Source organism: Fusarium keratoplasticum, chromosome 1 (assembly GCF_025433545.1).
Source record: "Fusarium keratoplasticum isolate Fu6.1 chromosome 1, whole genome shotgun sequence".
NCBI classification, from domain to species: domain Eukaryota; kingdom Fungi; phylum Ascomycota; class Sordariomycetes; order Hypocreales; family Nectriaceae; genus Fusarium; species Fusarium keratoplasticum.
The window spans coordinates 2,112,285-2,136,982 of NC_070529.1; the positions used below are offsets into that span (position 1 = coordinate 2,112,285).

Consider the following 24,698-nt stretch of genomic DNA (forward strand, 5'->3'; position numbering starts at 1 on the left):
TGATTCGGCGCCTTCGGATACAAACCCGACGGCTGGACGCGTTCCAAGCATCTGCTTCCCATCGTCTTCACGCCTCATCCCTCTTGCTGTGGTCGTCCACCACCTGTGGCTCCAGCCGTGGCGAGGCGCGTCCCTGGCGTTGCCAAACAGCTCATCTCGCCCCTCGCGCCTCATAACTCGCGTTCCACCACTTCATGTCCACACAACTTGGCTTGTATCCGGATAACTGGTCTCAGGGAGCACATCTCGATCACATTGAATGTCCTGGGTCATGGTGCCATTTGAGGGTTCGAAAATTAACACCCTTTATTCGCGTTCGTAGGTAGTCTGCATCTGCAATAGGTAGGTAGGTAGGGTAGTGTACACAGCCATTCTTGGCACCGAGTCGCAGCTGGAGGGAGCTTCTACGCTCCTACTCCTCGTCTTCGTCCGAGTCCTCCTCATCGTCGTCCACATCCATGCCCTCGGCTGCCGTCACCGAGAATTCCCGCTCTTGGTCGACTCCAACATAACTATCGCTCATTAGGAACAGCTTCAGGTCGTGCTCACCTGGTGATGGCACAGTGTACTCGAGCCGGACGTTCAGTTCCCGCCCGATTGTCACTCGCTTGATGGCCAAAAGATTCTTGGTCTTTTCATCACCGACAACCAGCCACCAGTTCTCCATCTTCTTGACGGGGTAGAATGGCGCATGCACCGTAGAATCGTAATCGCCATCCTCCTCCTCGAGGTTGCGCGCAATCTTGATGCCCAAGTATGCTGGCTCACCAGCCCTGATCTCGTCCGCGTCCAGAATCTCGTGCTCGAGTTCCAAATCAGGGTACTTGTCGTTTGTAAAGTTGGCCGCTTCAGCCAGCTGCTTCTGCGACAGGCCAAGTCGCTTGACAAGCTTGTTGTAATCGGCATTCTCGTCTGGGTTCATCTCCTCCATGAAATCGAAAATGTCCTTGATGCTATGGGACTCGTTAGCCGCCATGTCAATTTCCATATCAAATTGTGTTACATACCCAAAATCGTTCGCCACCTTGACAACCTCTGGAGTAAAGTGAGGAATCTGCTTGAGAGGACTATCCCGATCCCACATGCCTTGGACAATCATTTGCGACATCTCCATGGCATTCATGGCGTTGAGATGACCGTCCGAGGACAGGATATCGACCATGGCACTGAGGAGGCTGAGGACCTTCGAGATCAACACCTCCTGGTCCTTGGCCAGATCAATTGGCAACTGCATCCGCGAGAAGTGAGCCTGGAGTAGCACAAAGGCCTTGAAGTGTGGTGAGTCATAGACTGGTTGAGACATCTTGACAGGGACCCGGTCGTAGATGCGTCGCAAGAGACCATCCTCGTGGCGTCGAATTTGGATCGACTCAAACTCAGTCGCAGATGTGACGATTTCCATGATGCCCTTGAGCTTCGTACGAGCGCTGAGCGAGAGCAGGAAGGTCTGCATGGTAATGTACGAGATGTTGTAGTAGGCGGCAATCATGGCAGCGTTCTGCGGCGACACGGAGCCGTCCTCTTCGTCAAAGTCGATAATCTTTGACTCGCTAAGCTCACGCAAGGTCGTCTCGACCAGATCAGACATGTAGTTGCTCAGGCCCTCGTGAGTTGTGCTTGTCAAGCTATAGTAGCTAGGGTTGGCGAGCAGTCGGCGGTAGAAATAGGTGAATGTCGTCCAGTTGATCGCGTCATCACCAGACTCGATCATCTTGGTGCTGATTTCAGTGACAAACGCGTCGTGCAGGTAGTTGTGAAGATGCGACTCTACTGGAAGAGCCTCGTTCAGGAACTTCTTGTAATACTCACGCTTCACTTGGGGAAGCATGAGGACACCACGGCCGCGACCATCCTTGGATGGACGAAGGGCCTTGCCAAACATGTGCAGCACCTCGCTGAGAGGGTAGTCAACATATCGATGCTCACGACCCTCAAAGTACTGCGTTCCCATGACGATGACGAGATGGGCAGTGCTGTTCAGTTCCCAGCAGACATCTCGGGACGCAACGAGAACCTGAATAGCGCCGTTGTCATAAAGATGCTTCACAATTCGCCTGTCACTCTGGCTGAGAGCCTCATGATAATAACCAACACCATGGGATAGCGCCTCCGCAAGCGCCTCCTCGTGGATGCGCTCAAGCAGGGGCTGCATTTGCTTTACTTCGGCGTGGAGGAAGCGATCCTCGTCGTCGTCGGCGAAGCAGGCAGCCAGAAGGTCACGGGCGGTTGCTCGTGTCTGCTTGCGGCTGGGCACGAAGATCATGGCGGGCTTGTCGGGAGACATTTGTGTGATAGCCAAGTATGTGGGCTTGGCCATCGCCAGCATCAGAGACGGGAAGTGAGGGTTGGTGAAAGACTGGAGATGAAGCTCAAGAGGTACAGGCCGAACATGGGGGCTGAAGTTGTAGATGTCGTGCTTCTTGGCATCAATCCACTCGCCGATATCTCGTGCATTCGCAAGCGACACGCTGAGAGCGATTATTCGCATGGGCAGCTCCGTCTGGCTGCGGATATAATGCATGCGGGACACGATCGTCTCATACACATAACCCTGGAAGCCTCCCAGAAGGTGAATCTCGTCAGCAATAAAAAGCTCCACGGTCTGAACGTTCTTGCGGCGCTTCCATTGTCTGGACAAAACATCCCATTGGGTTGGGGTGGCTAGGATCAGGTCGCCCTTCTCCAAGAGCTTAAGATCAGTGGCTGTCTCGCCAGTGAGCTTCACAATCTCCTTTCCACCGTTCAGACGGCTCAATCGCTTCTGCCAGTCCTGGAGGCGAGAATCGACAAGCTCCTGGAAAGGCGCAATGTACACGGCCCGCCCAGAGTCAGCCTGTGTCCAATGTCGGAGGAGAGCAAACTCAGCGCAAACTGTCTTGCCGCTGCCTGTGGGAGCTCCAACAAATACGTTCTGGTCTGTCTTGTACAGAGAGTTGAACGTTTGAGTCTGGATCCTGTTGAATTGCTTCCAGTCAGGGTAGAGGTCAACGTAGCTTGCCACCTTAAGAGCGGAGATAGGCAGAGGCTGAAGCTCGAGAAGTTCAGTGTGGGGAGGGAACTTCTCGGGCAGGATCAGCTTGTGGAAGGGCACGGGAAGCCTCGTCTCAGAATGCATCCATCGGTCAGATACAACTGAGACGAAGTAGTTGGGAGGCATGGGGTCTGTGATGGGCACCGTGAAATCGACGATGTGCTCATTCGTCTCAGACTCGGCATACTCCTTGCGGAGCAAGAAAGTGTCGTGGTAGAGAATATCCTCGCCGTCGCAATCTTCGACCAGGATCCAGAAGTTCTCGGCAGCTCCATGGACAGAATCATCCCATTCAAAGTTGGGAGTGATACTCAACTCAACACGTAGCATCGAACGAGTCATGGGCTGCACTTGAGCCTGGACTTCAACACGAGGGAACTTGGCGACGAGGCCACAGACAGTCCGACCAGCTCGAGGCATGCCCAGAAGCTCGCCCATGCGAGGGGGGTCCAGGTCGAAGTAACTGCTCCAAGCCACATCGATTCTCTCTGCCTTTTGAACGACATCCCGAGGGCATGAAGGGAATTGACGAAGGGGAGACATGGTCGGCCACATGCGCTTCTCGGCCATCTTGCAAAGATCCAGAGCGGTCTTGGCAACAGAAGCCCAGCCCTTCTTCAACGCGATCTCAAAGATGGCGCGGAGAATACGGCCGGCAGACTGGGTCACGTACACCATATCCGCCATCAAGGCCAGGCCATCAAGCTTGAGGCGCGAGATGTACGCTTGCAGCAGCACATTAATCTTGGCATGGGGCTCCTCGATACTCTCCTTGACAGGAATCGGCACACGACCCAGGAGCTTGGCTAGCTCGAGCTTCTCGTCTTGTCGAACAGGGATGTACTTAAACTCGGCGCTCAGAGCAAAGACGCGGAACAGCTCAATGGTTGTGATGGAGGGTTGAATTAGGTTGTTGTAGGTTTCCATGGATCCAAAGGTGATGTAGTAGTGAGAAGCGATGCGACCGAGCTCGGTTGACTGGAGCTTTCCCGTCTTCTCATCGTACTTGATGAGGTTGGATTTTCGGAGAACCATGGCAGCAGAATGAATCAGGTCAACCCGCTTCTGCTCAAGAGCTTCATCATCTTCATACTCGGCCCCGACCTGGTACAGACCAGGCGAACGGAGCATTCGGACGAACAGATAGGTATATCCCAACCACTCAACACCTTCGTCGCGTGTTCTGACATTGCCAAGAACGATCTCGGCGTTCAAGTTGTCGACCAATTTGCTCACGAACTGACTTTCAATCGGAAGCTGCTGGTTCAGAAGCGAGAGGTAGTATTGCATCTCGCTTTGTGTCGTGATGATAATACCTTCACCGTAGGTGTCGTACTGAGGTCGACCTGCACGTCCAAGCATCTGCAGAACATCCTGTGGACTCAGCTCAACCCAGCTACCCTTCTCGGGAGAGTAGACTTGTGTTCCCTTGATGACGACTGTGTGCGCTGGCAAGTTCACACCCCAAGCCAGTGTCGCAGTGCACACCAAAACCTGGATAGCGCCACGGGCAAAGAGGTCCTCCACGTCTGTCCTGTCTATCCTGCTCATACCAGCATGATGGATACCAAAACCGTAGGGCAGGATGTCCTTGAGGTCCTTGTCGGTTGCTTGAGACGATGCCTCGTTGAGAACTTCTCGACTGCCAGCGTCGTGTCGAAGAATCTGGTTGATCGTATCCATCTCGAGCGCCTTGTCTCGAATGTAACGGGCTGTCTTGGCTGTCTCCTTTCGAGAGTGAACGAAAATGAGCATTTGGTTTCTGTTTGTGCCCACGTGCTCGATGACCTTGTTGTAGCACACATCGTTCATCGTCTTGAGTTGCTTAATGGCCTTGCGATCCGTGACTCCAACAAACTCCTGACGCAGGGGGCATGGTCGGAAGGAGCCGTCAAAGTGGAAGAGGCCCTTCTTGGTGTCTACCCGCAAGAAGCTAGCAACATCTCGGTAGTTGGGTAGAGTAGCAGAGAGACCAATGATACGGACGGGTTCACCAGTCTGCTCGGTCTTGCGGATCGTTCTGCTAACGATGCTCTCCAGCACAGGTCCACGATCATCGTGCAGCAGATGGATTTCGTCGATGATGATCAGGCGCACCAGGTTTGTATAGGTCAGGTCATTTGACTTTCTGGTGATGACATCCCATTTTTCAGGAGTGGTCACAATGATCTGTGTCTCGGCGATTTGCTGCTTGGTGAGCTGACGATCACCAGTCAACTCTGAAACTCGAATGCCATAGGGCTCGAGTCGGTTTCCCAAGTTGCCGACCTGCTCCTGTACCAGGGCCTTGAGAGGGGCGATACACACAATCTTGAATGCATCAAGGTCGATATCACCAGTCTCAGGGTTGCGGTGCTTGCCGATTTCGCGAAGGATAGCAAGCATACCAACGTTGGTCTTTCCACTACCAGTGGGAGCACAAACAAGCATGTTGCCATCATCTTCAAATGCTGAAGGGTAGCACTTGGACTGGATCTTGTTCAGGGACTGGTTCTTGCTGAAGGGGTTGCGAGACCACTCTGGCATATCGGTAATGGGAATCAAGACATCGCCGGGCTCGTTGCGCTTCTTGGGGGTAGGAATGTGAATTTCCTCGTAGCCCTTGAATGTCCTCTTGGTCGACCCTTCAGGTAGTCGGACCTTGGGGTTTGTCATGAGATGGTTTCCTTGATCAAAGACCAGGTTGTCGAGGTTGATGAGCTTCCTGGGCTGAAGCCCGCCAACTAGCTGGCCTTCGGCGCGCTCAGGCTTGGGTGCCTCTGCGGTGAAAGAGGCCGGGACGTCGATATCCATCTTAATGTCCATCTTGCCCTTCTTGCCCTCGCCTGAACTATGGCCCTTCAACTCGTTGAGAATCCATTGCAGACCTTCCGAGCCCATCTCTCTTTCAACATCGGCGCGTTGTTCGGGAGTCTCTGCGCGAGCTAGCTTGGTGAGCCAGTAGACCTTCTCTCTGTTCTCAACGAGCTTCTGGACCAACTCGTGATGTTCAAAGTCGAATAATTCCATGAGGTCGTTTTCAATCTCGCGCAGCGACTTTTCCTCGCCATCGGCCTCGTCTGGCTCGCCTGAAAGAATGCGAAGCGCCTCCTTGGTCTTGTCGGTCTGCTCGTGAGCATCAGGGTATAAGATACCAATTTGGCGTTGTAACCAGAAGGCATCAATGTCTCGCGCGGGCACGCTATGCTTCTCTTTCTCGGCTTGTTTGCCTCCTGATGGTGCTGAGTCGAGGATCATTTCATCACCCACATCGACAACGGCATCTTCATCCTTGGCCTCGGCATTCTCGTCCTTCTCTTCCTCTTCCTCCTCGTCATCCGATGATTCGTCGCGAACTTCGTGAACAATGCCGCCTTCTTCATCGTCTTCGTCTTCGTCAAAGGCCACAGCAACACCTTGACGTTCGTCGATTTCGGCGTCGTCACCATCAGCACCTCCCATGGCGACATCCTCGTCATCATCCTGGGCATCGTAGTCTGTGATCTTCTTTCCTAGATTTACCAACTCGTTGAACTGCTTGGGGTTCAAAGCCACGCCCAAGATGTCGTCGATCTCCTTCTTTTTGTCCAGGTCCTTCAAATCGTCGTCCTTCAAATACTCCAGCACAGCGTCCGCCGCGCTGCGCACGACCTCGTGGGGTACGTCGCCGAGATTGTTCGCCACAATTGTAATGATTAGATCAAACGTCGCTCGTGTCGCTGGTGTGCGCGGTCGGTATGTGATGCCCTCCACCAGGAGGTCGTTAGCGCCGAGGACGCCGGCAGACTGGTGCGCTTCCGCCTTCCGCCTTCGCTGTTCTCGTGCCAGGATATCTTCGCCTTCTCTCAGACTTCCCCTCTCGATATCTGGGAGTCCGGGTTGTTTCTTCGGCTTCGGCGCGTCGTCGCGGGCAACTCGAGCGCCCATGTCCCGGATGCTCAAGCGCCCAGCCAGCGACTCTGGATCACCAGTGGCCTCATCGGTTCGTCGTGTGACGAATCGACGGTCCGCCTGGAGGACCAGGTTCGACATGGCTGAGTACTTGTACTGCGAGACATCTCGATTTGCTTCCGACATGGTGGCGGTGGTTGTGAAGCTTTGTTATTGCTGGAGAACGCCGATGTTCTCGACAAAAGCCCGGGGCACTGGGCCGTTAAATAATCATGGATTTGCCACCGACACGACTTTTCGGATATGTAGCCGCTGCCTAGATGACTCGAAGTATGCGATCGATTGATTCGCAGTTGTTGTTGTGGTTTGTATTCGTTCCCAAGGTTTTAGAGTGAAGTCGCGATCGCAAATTTGAGATCGCAGCCTGGAAGGCTACGACGCTAGGTCACGTTTGGGCTAGTGTTATTGGAGCGCGTCTGTGGCTGGGTGAAGGTGTGGCTGCACCCTCCACAGCCTAGGTAATCCATTCCATCCTTGATCTTTCAGAGGGGTACGGATTTCAAAGATATTCATCTTTTGTATTTATCACGAATGTTATAAATTTTCAAGACTCGGCGCTTTTGAGTACTAAATATCGCAGCAAACATACAGGGGAAGCGCAGCATCCAAATTCACACCAGCCACACCTAAAGCAGCCGAGTGTTGACCAGGGGCGCTCCGCTATTTACTCCCATGAGCAGAGCAACGAGCCCAAACAAATCCTCGACAGCTTCTCACCGACAAACCATGTGAAGCCAAGATGGCGAATTCATCCAACACTGCTGAAACATTTCAAACCGCTCTTGATCCGTTCATAAAGCCTCGGGAGCAAGTCAACTACATCCGACGGGTCTTGGCTCTTCACCTTGGGTCCTGCTCCCATGATGGCCCAATCAAGCAGCCTGTGTCCCTGACAGATACAGCACACGATGTGAACCTCGATCCCGACTCTAAGGGAGTATACAGAGAGTACATTGAGGCCCTCAAGGCCAATATGGAAGCACGCCGGAAATATGACGACATTGCCCAAACCAATGTTTCCCGACCATCCTCATCACAAGAAACACCCTCCAACGGCAGCGATTTACTAGAGGAACGAGTTGCACTCTTAAAACTTCAGACGAAACAAGAGCGGCTTTTAGCAGTCCAGAATCACCTCGATCTTCTCATGCAGAAACCCGCTGCTGCCCCCGAATATCTTGACCCTGAAGACATGTTTCATGAGGCAGCCAGTCTCCCCAGAGTACCCAAGGAAGTTGTGAATGGGCTGGTTGCGCAGCAAAGCACGAAGAAGCCTGATCTGACGGAACAAGTTGCCCAACTGGAGAAGACGGTTCTGAGGGCAAAGCTGCTCTTACGGCGGGAGGAGCAGCTCCTCCGCGAAACGAGGACGAATGCTCAAAACATACCGGATGTGATCAGTAATGGCACAAGGCTGCATGCTCTAAACACGACTCGCAATGAACTCATCTCCTGGATCGAGACTGAGCTCGGAAAGGCATCGACGGATGAAGACGGTGATGAGGACGCCGGGGGTAGCGCCAGAGGTCATGATCGAGCAACTTCAGATCAGGCTTCGATAAACGCCCAACTCAATGCCATCAAGGACAAATACGCCAAGTATCTCGCTGCTAGGCGATCCCTTCTCTCCACGGTTGCCGAGCGATCTGATTCATCCGCGGCACCTGTCCTCGCGCCCCCCGAGTCCAAGCAGCAAGTGGGTGATGCTGATCCTGTGCCGAGCACCTATCTCCTCACGCCATACATCGAATATCTGCTCTCTCTTTCTAGGAAGCAAAAGGTCATAATCACGCAAAAAGCCCATATAAATGCGACACTGAGCAAGGAAGTTAAGGATTCCTGTCAGTTGCTTGGTCATCTTGCTGAGGAGAGCCAACTACTCCCGGCCCATGCCGTGGCGCCCACCTCTCGAAGGAGGTCAGGCTTGGGAGAAGTCCTAACCTCTACCGAGCGACCTGGATTCACCGGCAAAGTCCAGCCCTGGGTTCTCGCAGCGGACTCAGCCAAGATTGCAACCCTTGAAAATGTGGCGGAACAAGTTGAGAGCGGACAACTTGCGTTGGAGGCTTCTATGCAGACCCTGCAAGAGGTTGATCACCTCTTGGGCCAGGGCGAGGTGGAACAGGATGAGGAGCCTCAAGCTGACACCACGGAGGATGACTTTTGGCTGGCAGGCTCCAAGACTCCAAGCAAGGCCAGAAAACATACCGAGAAAAAGAAGGATTCGGAACAGTCGAGGGATGCATGGTCTGGACTGCACGGCAATCTGGGTCTTATTGGCCAAGAGGACACAGCGTAGAATCATGCTTTAAAGTACAAGATTTAATATTTTGGTGGTATATGACCAGCTCAAACGCCAACACCATATCTACCCCCAACTCCATTCCTCATCCGAGACGCTGTGTGCTTATTTTCCCGCCATGATAGCCGACACCCTCATGGCCAAATCAAGGATAGATAGGTGCTCATCAGCTCCGTCTACTAACCGTTTATCCACTTCAGAGAAGATCAGGACGATCTTGTTCTTCTGGGGATCCGGGATGGTTTCATCGTATGTAAGGGCTTGGTACAACTAGAAAGGCCGTTAGAAATGTCTTGTCAGGCAGCCAAACAACTTACCTGGCCAACAACTTGTCCTGCGCTCCAGCCATCTGCAACCATATCTTCAACGACTTTGGAGACGTTCTGATATGAGGGTCCTGAGCTCTTTGGGCGTATCGCTTGAACCAGGTCTTCAATGGTGCTCTCGGGAATGACACCGGCAATGTCCTCAACGATCTTAACGGTCACTGCCTTCTTATCCACATCCATAGTGTCAGCACCATCGGCGTCCTTCTCTGGGGCACCGGCGCCCACGAGTCTAGCAGCACTCTGCAGGAAGGTAATAGCCTTTCGAAGATCTCCCTCGCTGCACTTGATCAGTGTGTCGACGGCGCCGTCCTCCAGCGGAACGCCCTCCTTCTCTGCAATCTCCTCGAGCCTCTTCTTTGCATTACTCTGGTCGAGGCTTTTGAAGCGAAACTTGCTGCATCGACTAGCAAGCGGGTCGATGATACGAGTGACATAGTTGCAAATCAAGCAGAAACGGGTGATCTTGCTGTATGTCTCCATAGTTCTTCGTAGTGCGCTCTGCGCATCTTGTGTCATGGAGTCGGCCTCGTCGAGGATAATGATCTTGAAAGGGGGGCAGGGATATTTGTCCTTATATCCAGGGCTCGGGTTGGTCAATTGCATGCGGGCGAAATTCTTGACCTTTTCTCGGACAATGGAGATGCCACGCTCGTCGGAGGCGTTGAGTTCGAGGACGCGGGACTTGATCATTTCGGGGCCGTACAGTTCCTTTGCCAGCGCGAGGACAGTCGAGGTTTTACCTGTACCGGGAGGACCGTAGAAAAGCATGTGTGGAAGCTAAGAAGTTGTCAGGGCATGGATCGATTCGCGAGGGTGAGGGGACGGACATTAGAGGATTGCAGTGTCCTTTGAAGAACATCGACGGTGTGATCTTGAGCAGTGACATCGCTGAGGGTCTTCGGTCGGCTGCAAGTCTGTCAGTCTTGATGCTAGCAACGTAAAATGGGAAGTGCAGACTATTTCTCAACCCAAGGTTGGGTTCGGGGATTGGTGGACTTGTCCTGCTTCTGGTCGGCATTCGCATTGGCAGCCGCAGCCGCCTTCCTGGCTTTGAGATCGAAGAAGCTCGCCATGTTGGCGCAGATGATCGGCGTACTGTAAGCACAGGTGAGGCTTCGCAGCTTGCGTAGGAGATTCCGATGTCGAGGTTATAGGTGGTGATAGCTTGGTTTGTTGAATTGTGTTGGAGTTGGAGTGAGCTTGGAGAAAATCAATTTACGCGTTAGGAGACGCGAAGCGCGTTCTGCAGCACCTTGGGAAGCTGCCATGGAGACGGGCCCAGCGCCGGAGCTTTTGGCCCCACTGAGTTCCATGGTTGCCTGCATAAGTACCTACCCAGATTCCGTAGTTTGGACTTCTCAGCAAGTAGTTATCACAGAATGAGTAATTGAGCACGCCTGGATATGCCTATACGCATGGTATCCATGCATTGCTACTTACTCGTTCTTAACTAGTCATATTCTGCCTGCTGTTAGGCTGATCATAAACATGGCAAATCCTGGTTGGATAGGTGTTCAAGTTGGTCATGGTATCATGCCCACAAGCGCTGTCATTCACAGTGGATTCTATGTGCTGGCTAGTTTGATGCGTGTACAAGTCTATGGGTGTTTGCACATCTTCACATTTTTATCCGGAACCCGGTTTCCTCATCGTGTGCTCGTGGACCTTGTCCATTGATGTTGTCTACTTGCGTTAACCGTATGGAAAAAGAGGAGACATGAGTCTGACGGACAAGGATCGTAGGTTGCTGCGCCCGACCTTCTGGTTTCCGACTTAAATCCCCCATAGTAATCATAAATCAGTCAAGAGTCTCGCAATCGCCCGAAAAGTGCCAGCATTACCACCCAAAACCCTTGCATGGATCATGGCAACTTGCATGCGAGTGTTGGCTGATGGACGCACGTAGCCGCCCAGTCAGTGACTCCTACCCTATGTGCTTGGCAAAGATTGATGTATACTATACCTAGGTTCTCTTCACCAACAGTAATTTCAGGTGCTTGCGTGTGATAAAAAGAGAAACAGAGATGTATTACAGTTGTTTGCCATACCCTGCATTCATGGCTTTATTCACGCTCGAATAGACTTTATCCTCCTCACCTGCACGTTGTCTCTTTGAAGTCTGTTGCCTGCCCTATAAATGGTTAGGCCAAAGCTTGTCCATCCCCGCCATTAGCCTGACCCTTGCCTCCCGCCAGCAGCTGAAGTCAAGTGCGAGTGACTGCCCACCTCCACTCCTGCCGTGCTCGGCTTAAACAATCACTCTCCCACCTTGCACCTCACCTCACCTCACGATTACAACTTCAAGGTTGGCCATCGAAAGCCCTCAACTTTATCGCGGCCTGTCCATGTGCGTCGCGCTCTGCAGACAGAGCATTTTCACAACATCTTTCGTCTGATCTGCATCCCACAAGACGCCATGGACCAGTCTATCATTCGCATCTCCAAGGTTACTTGCCCCGCACTCGCCTTCACCATCCCACCCTTGTCTCGTCTTTGCGCCGTGAGCTCTCTGGGTGCTAACCATCACGTATAGGAGCTCAGCGACATCCAGAAGAGTTCCGACTTGTGTATGTACGCCCATCAAGTTTCTGCATTCATTATCTGACGTCGCCGCGACCGACTGTAGCACTCGCCGTGGCATGTCGCGACATCGATGTTCGCAATGTCAAGGCTCTCATCATGGGCCCTCACGAGACCCCGTACGAGTTTGGCCTTTTCGAGGTTGGTCGCCAACGATTCAAAAACATGCCCAAGTCAGAAGTAGCTAAATGAGATATGCAGTTCGCTATTCGATTCCACAAAGGTTGGGCTTCCCTCCTCACACTGATGCTCTCTCTCACCTCCATTTGTAGATTACCCTTCCAAGTCCCCCACCGTGCACTGCGTCACTACGAACGGTGGGCGCTGTCGGTTTAACCCCAACATCTATTCTAGCGGCAAAGTCTGCCTGTAAGTTATTGCTCTCTGGCTGGTGACGTTCGAACTGACCGTCATAGTTCTATCCTAGGGTAATCGACAACACCTCACCACCCCGAGCGACGACTGACATAAAGAGTAGGACGTGGCGTGGAGAGCGCGGAGAGGAGTGGTCGTCAGCCCAAGGACTGGAATCCATCCTACTCTCCATCCAGAGTCTCCTGTCCTCGAACCCATACGAAAACGAGCCGGGCTTCGAGGATGCCAACGATGAATCAGACAAGAAGGCGCAGAAGGAATACGTCCAAAAGGTTTGCTTCTGTGTCTAGTTGCGCGATCTTATCACCTAATCATTGCTAGATCCGCCACGAAACGTTGCGAATTTCGGTCATCCAACGCCTCGAAGGTTACCTCGGGTTGACCGCCCACGGCCCCCAACACGTCGGAGAAGAACTCAGCGACGGGGATCTCGACGATGACGATATCGACGAGTCTAGTGTGCCATTTGAACCATTCAAAGATCTCTGCAAGCGTCGATTCTTGTGGTATTTCGAGTCGTACTTGGCGGCGGTTCAAAAGGGCAAGTCTGAAACCAGGGACGGCCAGGTGTTCGCTCGAATGCCTTTCGAGTCGCCCGGGAGCAACAGTATGGATGGGAAATTCAACTACACCGAACTTGAACGCCGTCTACATACAATCAAGGCCGCCATTGACGCAGAACCCCAGAAATGGGCCGAGGAAGGCCTGGCTTCCAAGGCACGAGAGACCACTGTGGCTGTCAACCTTCAGCACCAGTTTGAGCAGGTCGTCGAGGCGTTCAAAAGGGGAGATATGCCCCATAACGTGTTCCTTGAGAATGATAACCCCTTTGTATGGGTGATTACCTATTTCGGGCGCCCAATGACCAATCTTGACGGCGGTCTGTTCAGAATCAAGATGAACTTCAGCCCTCGGTTCCCCGAAGAGCAACCTCGAGTCAAGTTTGAAACCAAGATTTTCCACCATCACATTGCGTCAGACGGTACAGCGTGCTATACGCCCAACCCGCTCAAGAGAGAGGATGTGAGATCTCATATTGAGGCCATCTTTTCCTTCCTCGAAGACGACGAGCCAGCCTACGACCCACGCAAGATCGTCAACCCCGAGGCGAGCAAGATGTACTGGGGAGCAGGGGCCGACGACAAAAAGAAGTACAACCGACGGCTTCGTCGGTCAGTCCAGCAGAGCATGGAGTAAGTTGGCAGTGTCCTCATATCTACTGCGCAGGAACGTGGCTAACCCTCTGCCACAGGGACTTTCCAGAGTGATGTGCAAATCATCTTTGCTGGGATTGCTCTGGGGGTTTACTTTGTGAATTCAGGAGAGGCGTATGAGGCGAATAAGGGAGACATCTTCCGGATTTCACATGGCGTTTAGGTCTGTGACGATACACAAGGGAACTCGGCGTGGTTGGAATTCGGACTCCTTCTTTCGATTATGGATGGTTAGCCTGAAGTGAACCGGTCATTTGGGCTTCGCGGTGTGGATGGGGGAGGTTGGCCTGCCAGGAGCAGTGTCATGAGAGCATTCACTATTCTTCATACCAGTTGGCTTGTAGTGATGTGAATGTTTGATATCACATTTGGGACTAACGAAACTCCTCAAAGGGCTGAGGAGGCATCCTACTGTAAAGAAAGAAAAAGAAACCATTGCAAGGGGCTATATTGCTAATACCCTCTGAAGCGCCATCCCGTCTAATCATCAACGCCAATATAACAGATGCAACAACCTGGAACCCATTCCCGAAACATCGCTCAAACAAGGTAGGCAGAACTTGGTCATCATCCTCTTTGTAGTCATGATCGTGTCATCGTCGCTCATCATCTCTTCGACTTGGACTTTTTGCTCAGCCGTTCCTGCGTGGGGGCAAAAGGCGCAGCGACACCTGCGTATCTCTCCTGCTTCCCCTCTCCCTTGAACTCGTACATGCCGTTGGTGCCCACGACGGCCGGTGTTCCCTGGCTCGGGCGCGCAACCTGCTCGTTGTGCAGCTTGTCTAGAGAGTCGCCCACGACGGCGTATTGCGACCAGTTGATGGGTGGGCAGCGGACCACGTTCTGCGGCTGAGGGAGGTTCGCCCATGCCCGCGGCTCAGAGGCAATGCGCTGCTTGGAGGGTCCCTCGCCCGCATTGTCTTGTTTCTGATCCGCGCTGTCATGGCCATCATCCTCCTCCTCATCGCTGTCATCGTTGGCCGGCGCATTGATCTTTCCCGCTATGAGATCCTTCACAAAGGCCTCAGGGTCTTGGACGGCCTCATCCTTTGCGCGGTTCAGAGCCTGAATGTCGGCGGTGGCACGCTGTCGTTGGATCTGAAGGATCGATATAGCAGACTTGAGTGCGATGACGTCCGGGTTGGAGTCGAATGCGATCGGCACGGGCGCAGGCGGTGGGACTCCTGTCTGGTCGGGCTGGGAGTGCGTGAGACTCGGGCGACCGCCGGCGCCGGCGGCTGCAGCAGCCCCGGAGAGCTGCGCGGAAGCCAGCGTTGGAGTGAGGGGAGAGACGGGTGGCCTGTTGGGTGAGGGAGGCCTGTCGCTTGGGAGGTTGTCGGTGGAAATTGTCAAGGCGGGCATGATCGAGGTGCGTGGGGAGAGGGGTCAGGCTGGTAGGACGGATGCTTGCACGGGCCTGCACGTCGGAGGCGGAGAGGCAGGCCGAGCTCGGAAAGAGGTGATGGCGGCGGCAGCGGTGGGTGAGGAACCCGAAAGGAAGAGGCGTGCAGGACGCGACGACGGGAACAAGCAAGGGAGGGAGGGACAAGAAGAGAGACAGGGAAAAAAGGGAATATTGCACCAGGCTAGAGGACACTTGGGATGGATGCGATATGTCTCAAGAAGGCAGGCAACCCCCTCGCAGCGGGAGCTTTGGCGGGGTCGGAAGGCTAGCAGACGGCTCGAGACGGAGACTAGAGGGACCGAGTGCAACGTTTGGCCACCGCGGGAGCCTATTTCCAGGTTCAGGTTCAGGTCGAGTCTAGTGAGAGTTGGGCCGGCCAAGGAGAAGAGGGTTCATCAATGAGCGCGCATGAGGAGAGGTCAAAAAAGCATCAGGCATCATGAGGCTTCGACGACTCAGGCGGGGTGAAGTCGGAGGGAAAGTGGGCCAAGGTGGTATCGCCTGGCCCCACACCCGGCGATCGGATAAGATCTTGCGCCAGTTCCGATCAAGAGAAAGCACGGGCCATCTTGCGTTTTGACGCACAAGCACTCACACACAGACAGCCATACCCCAATCCACCAGGCACAAGCAAGAGCAGATGTCTTGTGAGCCTCTGAAGGCTGGGTTGGGTGTGTAGGACCCATACTGTCACAATGACGAAGCCACCAGAATGAGACACCCTTCGCCTTTTGTGTACTGGATGTACGGAGTCTGCGCACCTCCTATTCTATGTCCTCGTCACAATGAGAGTTTGCACCGGCGTCTGTCCCGTCATCACACGGCCGCACGCAAGGGGTAATGGTCCGCGGAGGTGAGCTATCAGGAACACAACGGCTTTGTTATCTTTCTTGTCATCGAGCAATGCTTCTGAGGTCCCGGCATAGTGGTTGACGTTGTCAACGGTTTGTCGATCTTGGGATCGTCATCGAGCCGATGGACCTTCTCGAATGTCTACCCGAGTCATTATGCCACAACTTCGACGTCGATCCCGGCAACCCGTCGATCACAGGCAACTTGAGCCTCATCGTACCAACCTGCTGGAAAGGGATAATATCCCTCGGTTTCAGATCCTGCGCCCAGAAAAGCTTGTGCGCTTGTCTGGCTTGGTGTTGCAGCGCCTTGTCTGTGACCACCCACACTCGCTGCATTAGCGGCTGTGCGCCGCACCAGACTACTCGGCTTTTGAAGGGAGCTATGGCTGCTCTGAACAATATTTTCTGGGAAATGAGTCAGCTGTCACCAAGGACATGGTCACTCCCATCGCTGTTTTCTCTTCTCGTCAAGAAGTTCATCTTGTGATGGGCTGTAACGTCCTGTTTCTAAGTCTATACTCCGTAGCAATCGAGTGGTCTAGATCTGGCCCGAGCCTAGGCACAGTCGTGAGCCAACGAGAACCAGGGGCGCTGGAAATAGACGGCAAGCCAGCCCTGCGGTGGGAGTCCAGGACCCGTCGTCAGTGACGGGACATTGGCGGGTTGTTTCGCGTTCTTGCAGTAATGGCCCCAGTCTTGCTTCCAACTGGTTCACCGTGGCGGCTATCTGCACGAGTGTACAATAAGACAATGGGAATCTTGCTTTTGCCCATGCCTGCAGTCTAGATTGCTTTTTCCGATGCTGAACCCGCATTAGACTCGATACCGCAATGCCGAGGCCCTTGTAGAACACCTGGCCGGCCTTAGGAGTTCCCTCCTGAAAGCTCCTCGTTTTGTTCCATCTCATCTGTGCACCGTCCATCTCTACCCTTCACCTTCGATAATCTCCCATCTTGACGGCGGAGCAACTCGCCTGCTGTCTCATGTCGAACAAGGCTTGGAACCGTCATTCGAGAACACAAGAGTTCCCCAGCTGACCCGCAGGTTCCACACGTCCGGAAAGGTCTGGATTCAAGACGGATCTCCACGTCTCCATGACAAATTTGGGCCCTGGACGGCCTTTGCAAGGGAGCCGTAGACTAGGAGATTTTCGACAGCCCGGCTGCCAGGGTACAATAGTGGACTATCAAACCTGTCGCTGGCTGGATCGCCGCTAGACCGGGACGGTATAGCTCCTGGGAGGGTCGCTCAAACGTTGATGCCATGATGTCGTAAAGGTCGGCATTGATGATCCCGTTTTCCTCAGTGATGGCCCTTAGCTCAGCCTGGGGCAACATCTCGCTGGACGAGGCGCCTGACACTTGACTGTCGACCGACCGCGGCCGTAATATGGGGGTTGATTCAGCTCCAGGCATCTTGGCACCGTTGACACGAGACTAGACGTCAGTAGCTCGATTAGCTGTGCGCAAAACTGCGAGAGCAGAGATGTGGCACATGCGCTAACGGCAGCTCCGGCAAATGACGGGCCAGGATTCACAAGAAGCATCTGGCATCCCGGCGGACCAAAGCGGGCTTTTGTCCAGGGACTCTGGCCAGGAGAGATTGAGTTGCTGGACGCACCGTCGACGCCACCTACCGAGACGTCCATTCTCAGCTGTGAAGAGACGAAGCCACAGGCACCCACCGTTGCACCGTTCCGCCCTCCACTGCAGCTCGACAGGGCAGCTCAAGGAAAGGCCTCGACTTGTTGTCCCTTGTTGGTGTCCCTAGGCCCAATACAGGCCCATCCACACTTGCCGGATTGCCCACCTGGGCCACCAGCAGATGCCAGCTCTCAAGTGTGAAGCCAAGATGTGGGTAACGATGCAAGTCGACCCCCGAGGGTGTGGAGGATTGTGATTTGTGAAGGTGGGTGTGAAGATGACGCCGGGGGCTTTGAAGGAGGGTGAGGCGGGAGCAAGTTCATGGTTGGTATAACGGGGCAGGTACGCGACTCCCATTCCCTCCTTCCAAGTTCCTCCCCCAGTCCCTCGGCTCCTTCCTTCAAGGCTTCCCCCCTCTGCCTTCATTTATTGTCCTCTTCTTCCCAGCCTCATCTTCTTCTCTTGACACCCGTTTCATTCGCATCCTCACTAACCTCACAATCCTTTTCGCCAACGAAGCGCCTCACCTCCGCTTCCTTCTTCCATTTCTCCGCCAAGTTTCCGCCGTCTTTCTAGTCGCAGCCAAAGTGTCTGCCACTTACACCGTTCACGACTCGTGCACCTCGCTCACCTTTCCACCACTGTTCTAAAGGCCAAGGCCTAACGAATCGACGTTCCACTGCTAGGGACTTGACATCGGTTCCTGCATTTGTCAAGACTTGGAATCTGCCCTCCCTTCCGGCCTTTGGGCTATACTTGTTCCCTTCTACTCCGGCCTTACAATTCAAGCAGATATCTTCGGTCTGTTTCCGCTTCTGTTGGGAGCAAACATTTTCACCTTTCCTTGGATGAAGGATTATGCCTGCCTCGGATACACCTATTGATATCAATTATCCACCCATTCGGATTCATCCCCAACCACCAGCACCCAGCAAACCAGTACTCGTGCGAAATTTCTCATATCCTACCTCTCTTGGACTACCTCGTCGTGTCCTGATATCTCATACCCAAGACCCAGAGGAGATACCACCCCACTGGCAAACCCAGACCTCGGCCCCATCCAGTTCGCACGACGTTCAAGTGACTGCACTGCCCTCAAAGACCTCGCCTCTACCATACGTCGGTTAGGACCAGACAAAGAGACGTCGAAAGAGTATTATCTTTGGCCGTTTCGCGCTTTCGGACCCATTCGAGACTTCACCAGTTGTTCAAGACGGAGACTGGACAAGAGCGAGTGCAGAGACGGCGCGCCCAGCCACTTCTCCGTACATCTTCAACAGCACAATCGACACCTCCGGTTCTTCGAAATCACCACGGACAACTCTCATCCGGCACAAAAATACACGATCTCTGGATGCGAAAGTCCTAATTTCTCAGTCCTTTCGTGATCCGGATTCAGCACACAAGTTGCACACGGGAGAGACGAACACCGATTGGAGTCCTTTCTCAAGCAATTATCAGACGACATCGGCATCAATCGACCTTAGAGAGCTTCATCCAATAACACCAACAATCCCAACCATGGCCATCCCAGGAGGTTCATCGCCCGACACTTTTACCAGCTCAGGCACATCAATCCTCACATCACGTCCCTCGCAATCCGACTATGACCCTTCTGTCAGTGGGGACGAGAGACTGCGCAGCTCTCTACAATCCTCAGACAAGCACAAGTCCAAGTCAGGGAAGCCAAGATGGTTTACTCAAGTCAAGGACTGGCTTTCTGTGAGTGAGCCGTCCGCGCAGGCAATGAAGGAGCAGAAGAGGAACACGTACAAGCGACATGGCATCGATATGAACGACCCTCGGGCAGCAGCCAAATTGCATTTACCAATTGGAAAGATCCCCGAGAACGCCATCACTTCTACGAGCGGCCCAAGCCCAGAAAAGGCACTGAAGCGAGCACAGCAGCAGCAACAACAGTCGAGACAGTCTTACTCGGGGCTTAGCCAAACGTCGCACTCGATGTCGAGCAGTATCTGTTCGGTCCCGAGCGCCAAGGAATTCAATCCAGTCGCACCATGGGACACTTGAATGCCACTTATGATCTACACCTAATGATGAATGAGGACCTGGAAGGAGCATTTCTTTACCTTGATTTATTTCCTATGTCAGGAACACAGCCAGGAGTCAATGGGAAAAAAGGAGTCTGGAACAATGGAGATGGGATTTAATATACCCAACAATACCTAGCTGACTATGGAATTCACACGACGAGATACACACCGACAGCCTCTGTCTCACTGCCTGTTGTTTAGTTGCGACGATAGCTAGAGAATGAAATTGGCGCCATACAGTTCAGAATGGAGCAAGCCACTTGAGACATTATCTGATGAGATGGCTTGAGTCCTTGACTCGGGCTTCTGCCGTACGATGACAAATGGCCAGTGTGGTGAGAACCCGCGTGGACAGCTCGCGCCCCTGTTCCTCTGGTCCGAGGATCAACTAGTTGGCAATCTCCTCGCGCCCATTGCATGCTAGTGCCCATTTGGACAGCGATCATGTTGGTCTTTGATGCCAATACTGAAGAAGTCGTGATATGCCCGACTGAATCTCTTTTGTAGCTCTTTTCTCACTCTCAGATTGGCCCTCGAGATCCAATGTGCGCTTACCCCATGTTCCTCGTTTCTCTCTTGGTCAGGATAGTACATAGACTCTTGTGCCTTGATAGACGCCCCAAGCTAGGACTCTTTAATAATAGGGGTATGCTCGACTTTGAGCTAGCAATAGATTGAGATACTCTGGTAGAGGATCATGGTGTTTTAGTACAGGCATACCGAGTGATCCAACGTAAAGAGCCGACACATCATGTTCATACTTCTCCAAGACTCCGGTGCTTCAAGCATGAGGAAGGTACTGCTTTGGATTAGCTGTAGGTCCCCAAACTCGCTGATCATTGCTCCTCATGATATTGGCACTTTCTATAGAGCTGTCTATCCCCTGTCTGTTTCAGCGTGCTGGCTTCTATCCATCTATGCCACCTACAGGAATTCAATTTCCTCACAGCTAAATTTAAGAGTCGACATTTACACTGTCATTCATCTCACTTATTCCATGGCTTCTCTCGATCACATTTCCTTGTTTCCCCCTTGTTGCTCTGCGTCTATATACTTTCCCGCGATGTCCAATACCAACAAGCGTCATTGGTCTAGGGGTTAGGATTCAACTCTTCCATTGAGATAAGTTGAGGCTCGGATTCGAATTCCGGATGACGCATTGTGACTTTTCTTTTGCTTGATTGCAAGCAAAGAGTCTTTTTTTGCTCGCATAATGCTCCTTGTGTTGTCCTTTTTGGCTTTTTTTTGGTGTAGCATCACTCACTGGTAGGATTCATTGGTCCATGGCGGCGACGGTTGTTCGATCACGTGGGTTGTAGTTCGAGGTAGTATTTGTACACCAACTACATAACCAAGCAGCCAGATTAGCAAGAATGGAGACAGCCAAGGGCGCAGCCGTTGAAATAAGGTGTCGCGGGATTCCTGCTTGTGAGGAATGTGAGTGATGATGCTGAATGCATGTCATTGGAGCTTGCGTAGGCGGGGTGGTGATTGTGTGAGAGTCATGTCGAATTGAAGAATGGGAGGGAGATCAATGGCAAATACCGACTGTAGCCTCATTGCGGAATGAGGAAAAGATTATTTTCTTCCTCTTCACGTCGTACGACTCTTCAATTTGTTGTTTAAGTAATCAAGAAAGCAAGCTACCTACCTATTCTATGTGATCTAGAATGCCGGTTTCAGCCTTGGACTGCTGAAGTACCGTACCGACAACCTTACAAGAGCTCGACGCTAACAGCAGGCTAGAGCATCTGGATCACACACAGCACGTCATCGAAAGCCCTCCATCGTCAACTTCACGCAATCCAGCCCTTCTGCGGCTCTGTCAAGATTGCACCGATGCTCGTGGGGTTACGAAACCATTCACACAGGAGCTCTAGCTCAGCCCAAGTTCCCGAACCCGGAGGCTTGCGTCCGGCCGCTAGTGTTCCCACCGAGCGCCGCCGGCATCATTGATTGGTGACACGGCGAGCTGAGTTGGCTGGTAATGACGTATTCTACTTTTTGGCATCGTTGATGGTGGCCTTGGTATATAGACTCTGTGGAGGAACAGGGTGAAGCTGGGATCTAAGGGGATTTTCTGGGTGCTTGCATATAATTGTACGACAACCAAGACAGATCGATCGCTTCACTACAGAGACTGGTTCTTATGCAGATTGGAGCAGGCGAAGCATCTATTCGCAGGTTGAACTACGCCCACGATGCCTATTTTTGCTAAGAGAGATTCGAGCGAGGATGGCGAGGATGGCAGGCACACGAATGGTGCCAATGGTGCCAATGGTGCCAATGGCGTCGAGCACGAGGACGGAGAGCACTCAGCGCCAGATGAGCACACGCGACTCCTCCCCAACCGCGTCAACTCTGGCCAAGGCCTGCTTGCCCCCGACGATCCAGCAGTGACTCCATACAACCTATGGAGCATCCGAGTCTTGCGATATCTCTCAATCCTCTTCACCCTGATCACTCTGGTGTGGTGGGTCTTGCTGCTCGTGTCTACCTTTGCGACGCCGCCTGGCATACAGACTCGAGGCAGCGTGTGGTTTGCCTTTGGATACACCACCTGGACCCTTGCCAACTTGATCTTCACCCTCCTCTTCTTCGAGGTGCCATCCAAATCTGTCAGGATACTGGCCATCTTCATGTCGGTAAGTTTACGAGCCACAGGGTTTCTACACGCCATTGAACAGATCTAACCCGAAACACAGGCCATCTTGTTTCTCGACATGGTTCTTATCCTGTCCGTACAAAAGACCCGATACGAAGAGAGGTGGGTCGGTGTCGTCAGTGTCATCTGGGCTCTTCTCACGAGCCTTTGGACCCTTTTGACAGACCGCATGGTGGAATGGGGCAAGGCAGAGGAGGAGGAGCGATTGACCGGTCGAGCCGAGACGCGCCGAACCCTGTTCGAATGGTCCGGGGTGATGGTCTCAACCATTGCCTATGCCATCATGTCGGTGGCCGTCTTCCTCATCACTCTCACTATTATTCTCCGGGCACTCGACGCGGGCGTGGCGCCTCCAGGAAAGCTGTACTGGGTTGACAATAACAAGTATCGCATCCATGTGTACTGTCACGGGAACAAGACCGACTCCAAGGGCAATGACCTGCCCACGGTCCTGTTTGAGGGCGGCGAGCGACCCGTCGAGTACGAGTTCTGGGACTTTGCCGAGAACGCCCTCAAGAACGGGTCCATTTCTCGATACTGTTTCACAGACCGTCCTGGCTACGGCTGGTCAGACAGCGCACCCTCGCCGTCTTCGGCAGGCTTCATAGTCGATACCCTCAGCGAGGCTTTGATCGGCGCTGGAGAGAGAGGCCCATGGGTTCTGGCCAGTGCGGGTATTGGATCGATTTATTCCCGAGTATTCTCGTCGCGCAACGGAGACCACGTCAAGGGTCTACTTCTCATAGATCCGCTCCACGAGGACCTTCTCGGCGAAGTGGGATCGCCTGGCTGGGGATTCTTGCTCTGGCTTCGGGGTGTCATCTCGCCGCTTGGTCTCGACCGACTGCCAGGCGCCATTTTCCGAGGACGAACGAGCCGAGACCGAGTATATGGGCGATCCGCCCAGCAGGGAGGCAAGCTGATCTTTGCAAAGCTGCAGGAGAGCCTCGTGGCGGGTTCATTCACACGACGTGATGCCCAGACAAGCCGTCAGATCCAAGACAAGGACACGCCGCTGGTGGTGATTAGCTCTGGAGTGCATATCAAGCGAAGTCACACGTGGGAGAAGAAGCAGCGAGATCTGACCAAGCTGACGGACAAGTTGAAGAACTGGGACATTGTCGATGGAGCGCCTCACGAAGTTTGGCGGACTCGTGATGGCCGGGACAAGATTGAGAAGCGGCTGAAGGAGCTGGTGCATGGTTGAAAGTTGAAACAGAGCCGCGGGAGCATCTCGCACGTGAGTGAGTTTCAAGATCTGGTCAGCTCCTCCCGCAGCAACTTCGGATACACCCGAGATGTTACCAAAAGGATGTTATTGGCCGGGATTGAGCATCGACGATGCTTATAAGACGGGTACACGAGACGAAATGGACGAGCTCGGCATTCTCAGGGGTTGGGTTTTGGACAAACCATCCATCAGCAGCAGGACAGGACAGGGCAGGGCAGGGCCTCCCCTCCAGTACGACGGGGACGGGAAGAGTGTGGGGACCTTGATTTCCCGTTTGCGCGTGTGTGCATGATTTGTTTCTCTTGGCTTTACTGGCGCGTCTTCTAAAATGACGTCGAATGATGGGGGGTGGGTGAGAGAGAATATTTGTGTGCTATAGGCTTGCTGCTGCGTTATAGCATTGTAATTGTAATTCATGCTGCTGCTGGCGAGAACCAAGCAAGGGCCGTCCGTGACTATCCCAGAGCCCGGAAGCCACCACATTCCGGGAGTTTGACTGATTTGGTTGATGAGCCGGAATGTTGTTGTTCTTGTGTAATAAAGACGTGCAATCATCCATCATTAGCAGCTGCTCATATCCGTCCGTGGCCCAATCCATGGACGAGAGATTGCAGGGGGCAAGAGTCAAGAAAGGTTCCAAGTAGACCAAGTCAGCGATGCAACATAAATTGCGACAGGTAAGATGGCACAAAAACCACAGCACGCTCCCACCCGTCGACATAAATATTCGCTGCTCATCAGTGCGCACTCAATGGCCCGTGACATGTTTTATTTTGACTACTCTCATCCATCTCATGCACCGTCTTTTTAGTAGACACATGCCTTGACCCTCTTGCAGCTTAAAACCCCCCTAGGCTCCTGCACACGTGATGAGATCTTCATTGCAATTTCAAGAAGGGCAAGGTTATGTGCGGTACCAGGGCGACTCTGACGGGGGCTGTTCTGGTTTTTTCTCTCTCTCAAGGAGCCAAAGCGGACCTCGTCTGAAGGCGGCCGATCCATTGGACGTGTTCCATGTCTGACAGGTCCGAGGGAAATCTGGGGACTGGAACTGACCTCATCAACCCATGATGAATGGTGAGAAA

General features: G+C 53.2%; 7 protein-coding genes across 7 annotated transcripts; 4 read left to right on the plus strand and 3 right to left on the minus strand.

Annotated features, from left to right (window-relative positions):
• Positions 1-412: 412 nt before the first annotated feature.
• On the minus strand, positions 413-7,087 carry NCS57_00062700 (uncharacterized protein; the record flags this gene model as incomplete). Its single annotated transcript, XM_053050710.1, has 2 exons — positions 413-953; positions 1,008-7,087. The coding sequence occupies 2 exons, from the start codon at positions 7,085-7,087 to the stop codon at positions 413-415; spliced, it is 6,621 nt and encodes a 2,206-aa protein (XP_052919225.1).
• Positions 7,088-7,700: 613 nt separating this feature from the next.
• Positions 7,701-9,260, plus strand: NCS57_00062800 (uncharacterized protein; the record flags this gene model as incomplete). The annotated part of the gene is made up of 1 exon (XM_053050711.1): positions 7,701-9,260. One exon carries the CDS (start codon positions 7,701-7,703, stop codon positions 9,258-9,260), a length of 1,560 nt encoding a protein of 519 aa, XP_052919226.1.
• Positions 9,261-9,368: 108 nt separating this feature from the next.
• NCS57_00062900 (Replication factor C subunit 2) lies at positions 9,369-10,665 on the minus strand (the record flags this gene model as incomplete). Its single annotated transcript, XM_053050712.1, has 4 exons — positions 9,369-9,533; positions 9,581-10,369; positions 10,420-10,498; positions 10,550-10,665. The coding sequence occupies 4 exons, from the start codon at positions 10,663-10,665 to the stop codon at positions 9,369-9,371; spliced, it is 1,149 nt and encodes a 382-aa protein (XP_052919227.1).
• A 1,343-nt stretch (positions 10,666-12,008) lies between these two features.
• On the plus strand, positions 12,009-13,815 carry NCS57_00063000 (uncharacterized protein; the record flags this gene model as incomplete). The annotated part of the gene is made up of 9 exons (XM_053050713.1): positions 12,009-12,092; positions 12,126-12,159; positions 12,219-12,313; positions 12,374-12,395; positions 12,445-12,541; positions 12,589-12,600; positions 12,651-12,819; positions 12,869-13,740; positions 13,800-13,815. The coding sequence occupies 9 exons, from the start codon at positions 12,009-12,011 to the stop codon at positions 13,813-13,815; spliced, it is 1,401 nt and encodes a 466-aa protein (XP_052919228.1).
• A 552-nt stretch (positions 13,816-14,367) lies between these two features.
• On the minus strand, positions 14,368-15,123 carry NCS57_00063100 (uncharacterized protein; the record flags this gene model as incomplete). The annotated part of the gene is made up of 1 exon (XM_053050714.1): positions 14,368-15,123. One exon carries the CDS (start codon positions 15,121-15,123, stop codon positions 14,368-14,370), a length of 756 nt encoding a protein of 251 aa, XP_052919229.1.
• Positions 15,124-19,184: 4,061 nt separating this feature from the next.
• On the plus strand, positions 19,185-19,694 carry NCS57_00063200 (uncharacterized protein; the record flags this gene model as incomplete). Its single annotated transcript, XM_053050715.1, has 1 exon — positions 19,185-19,694. The coding sequence occupies one exon, from the start codon at positions 19,185-19,187 to the stop codon at positions 19,692-19,694; it is 510 nt and encodes a 169-aa protein (XP_052919230.1).
• A 2,224-nt stretch (positions 19,695-21,918) lies between these two features.
• NCS57_00063300 (uncharacterized protein) lies at positions 21,919-23,589 on the plus strand (the record flags this gene model as incomplete). The annotated part of the gene is made up of 2 exons (XM_053050716.1): positions 21,919-22,362; positions 22,423-23,589. The coding sequence occupies 2 exons, from the start codon at positions 21,919-21,921 to the stop codon at positions 23,587-23,589; spliced, it is 1,611 nt and encodes a 536-aa protein (XP_052919231.1).
• Positions 23,590-24,698: the final 1,109 nt, after the last annotated feature.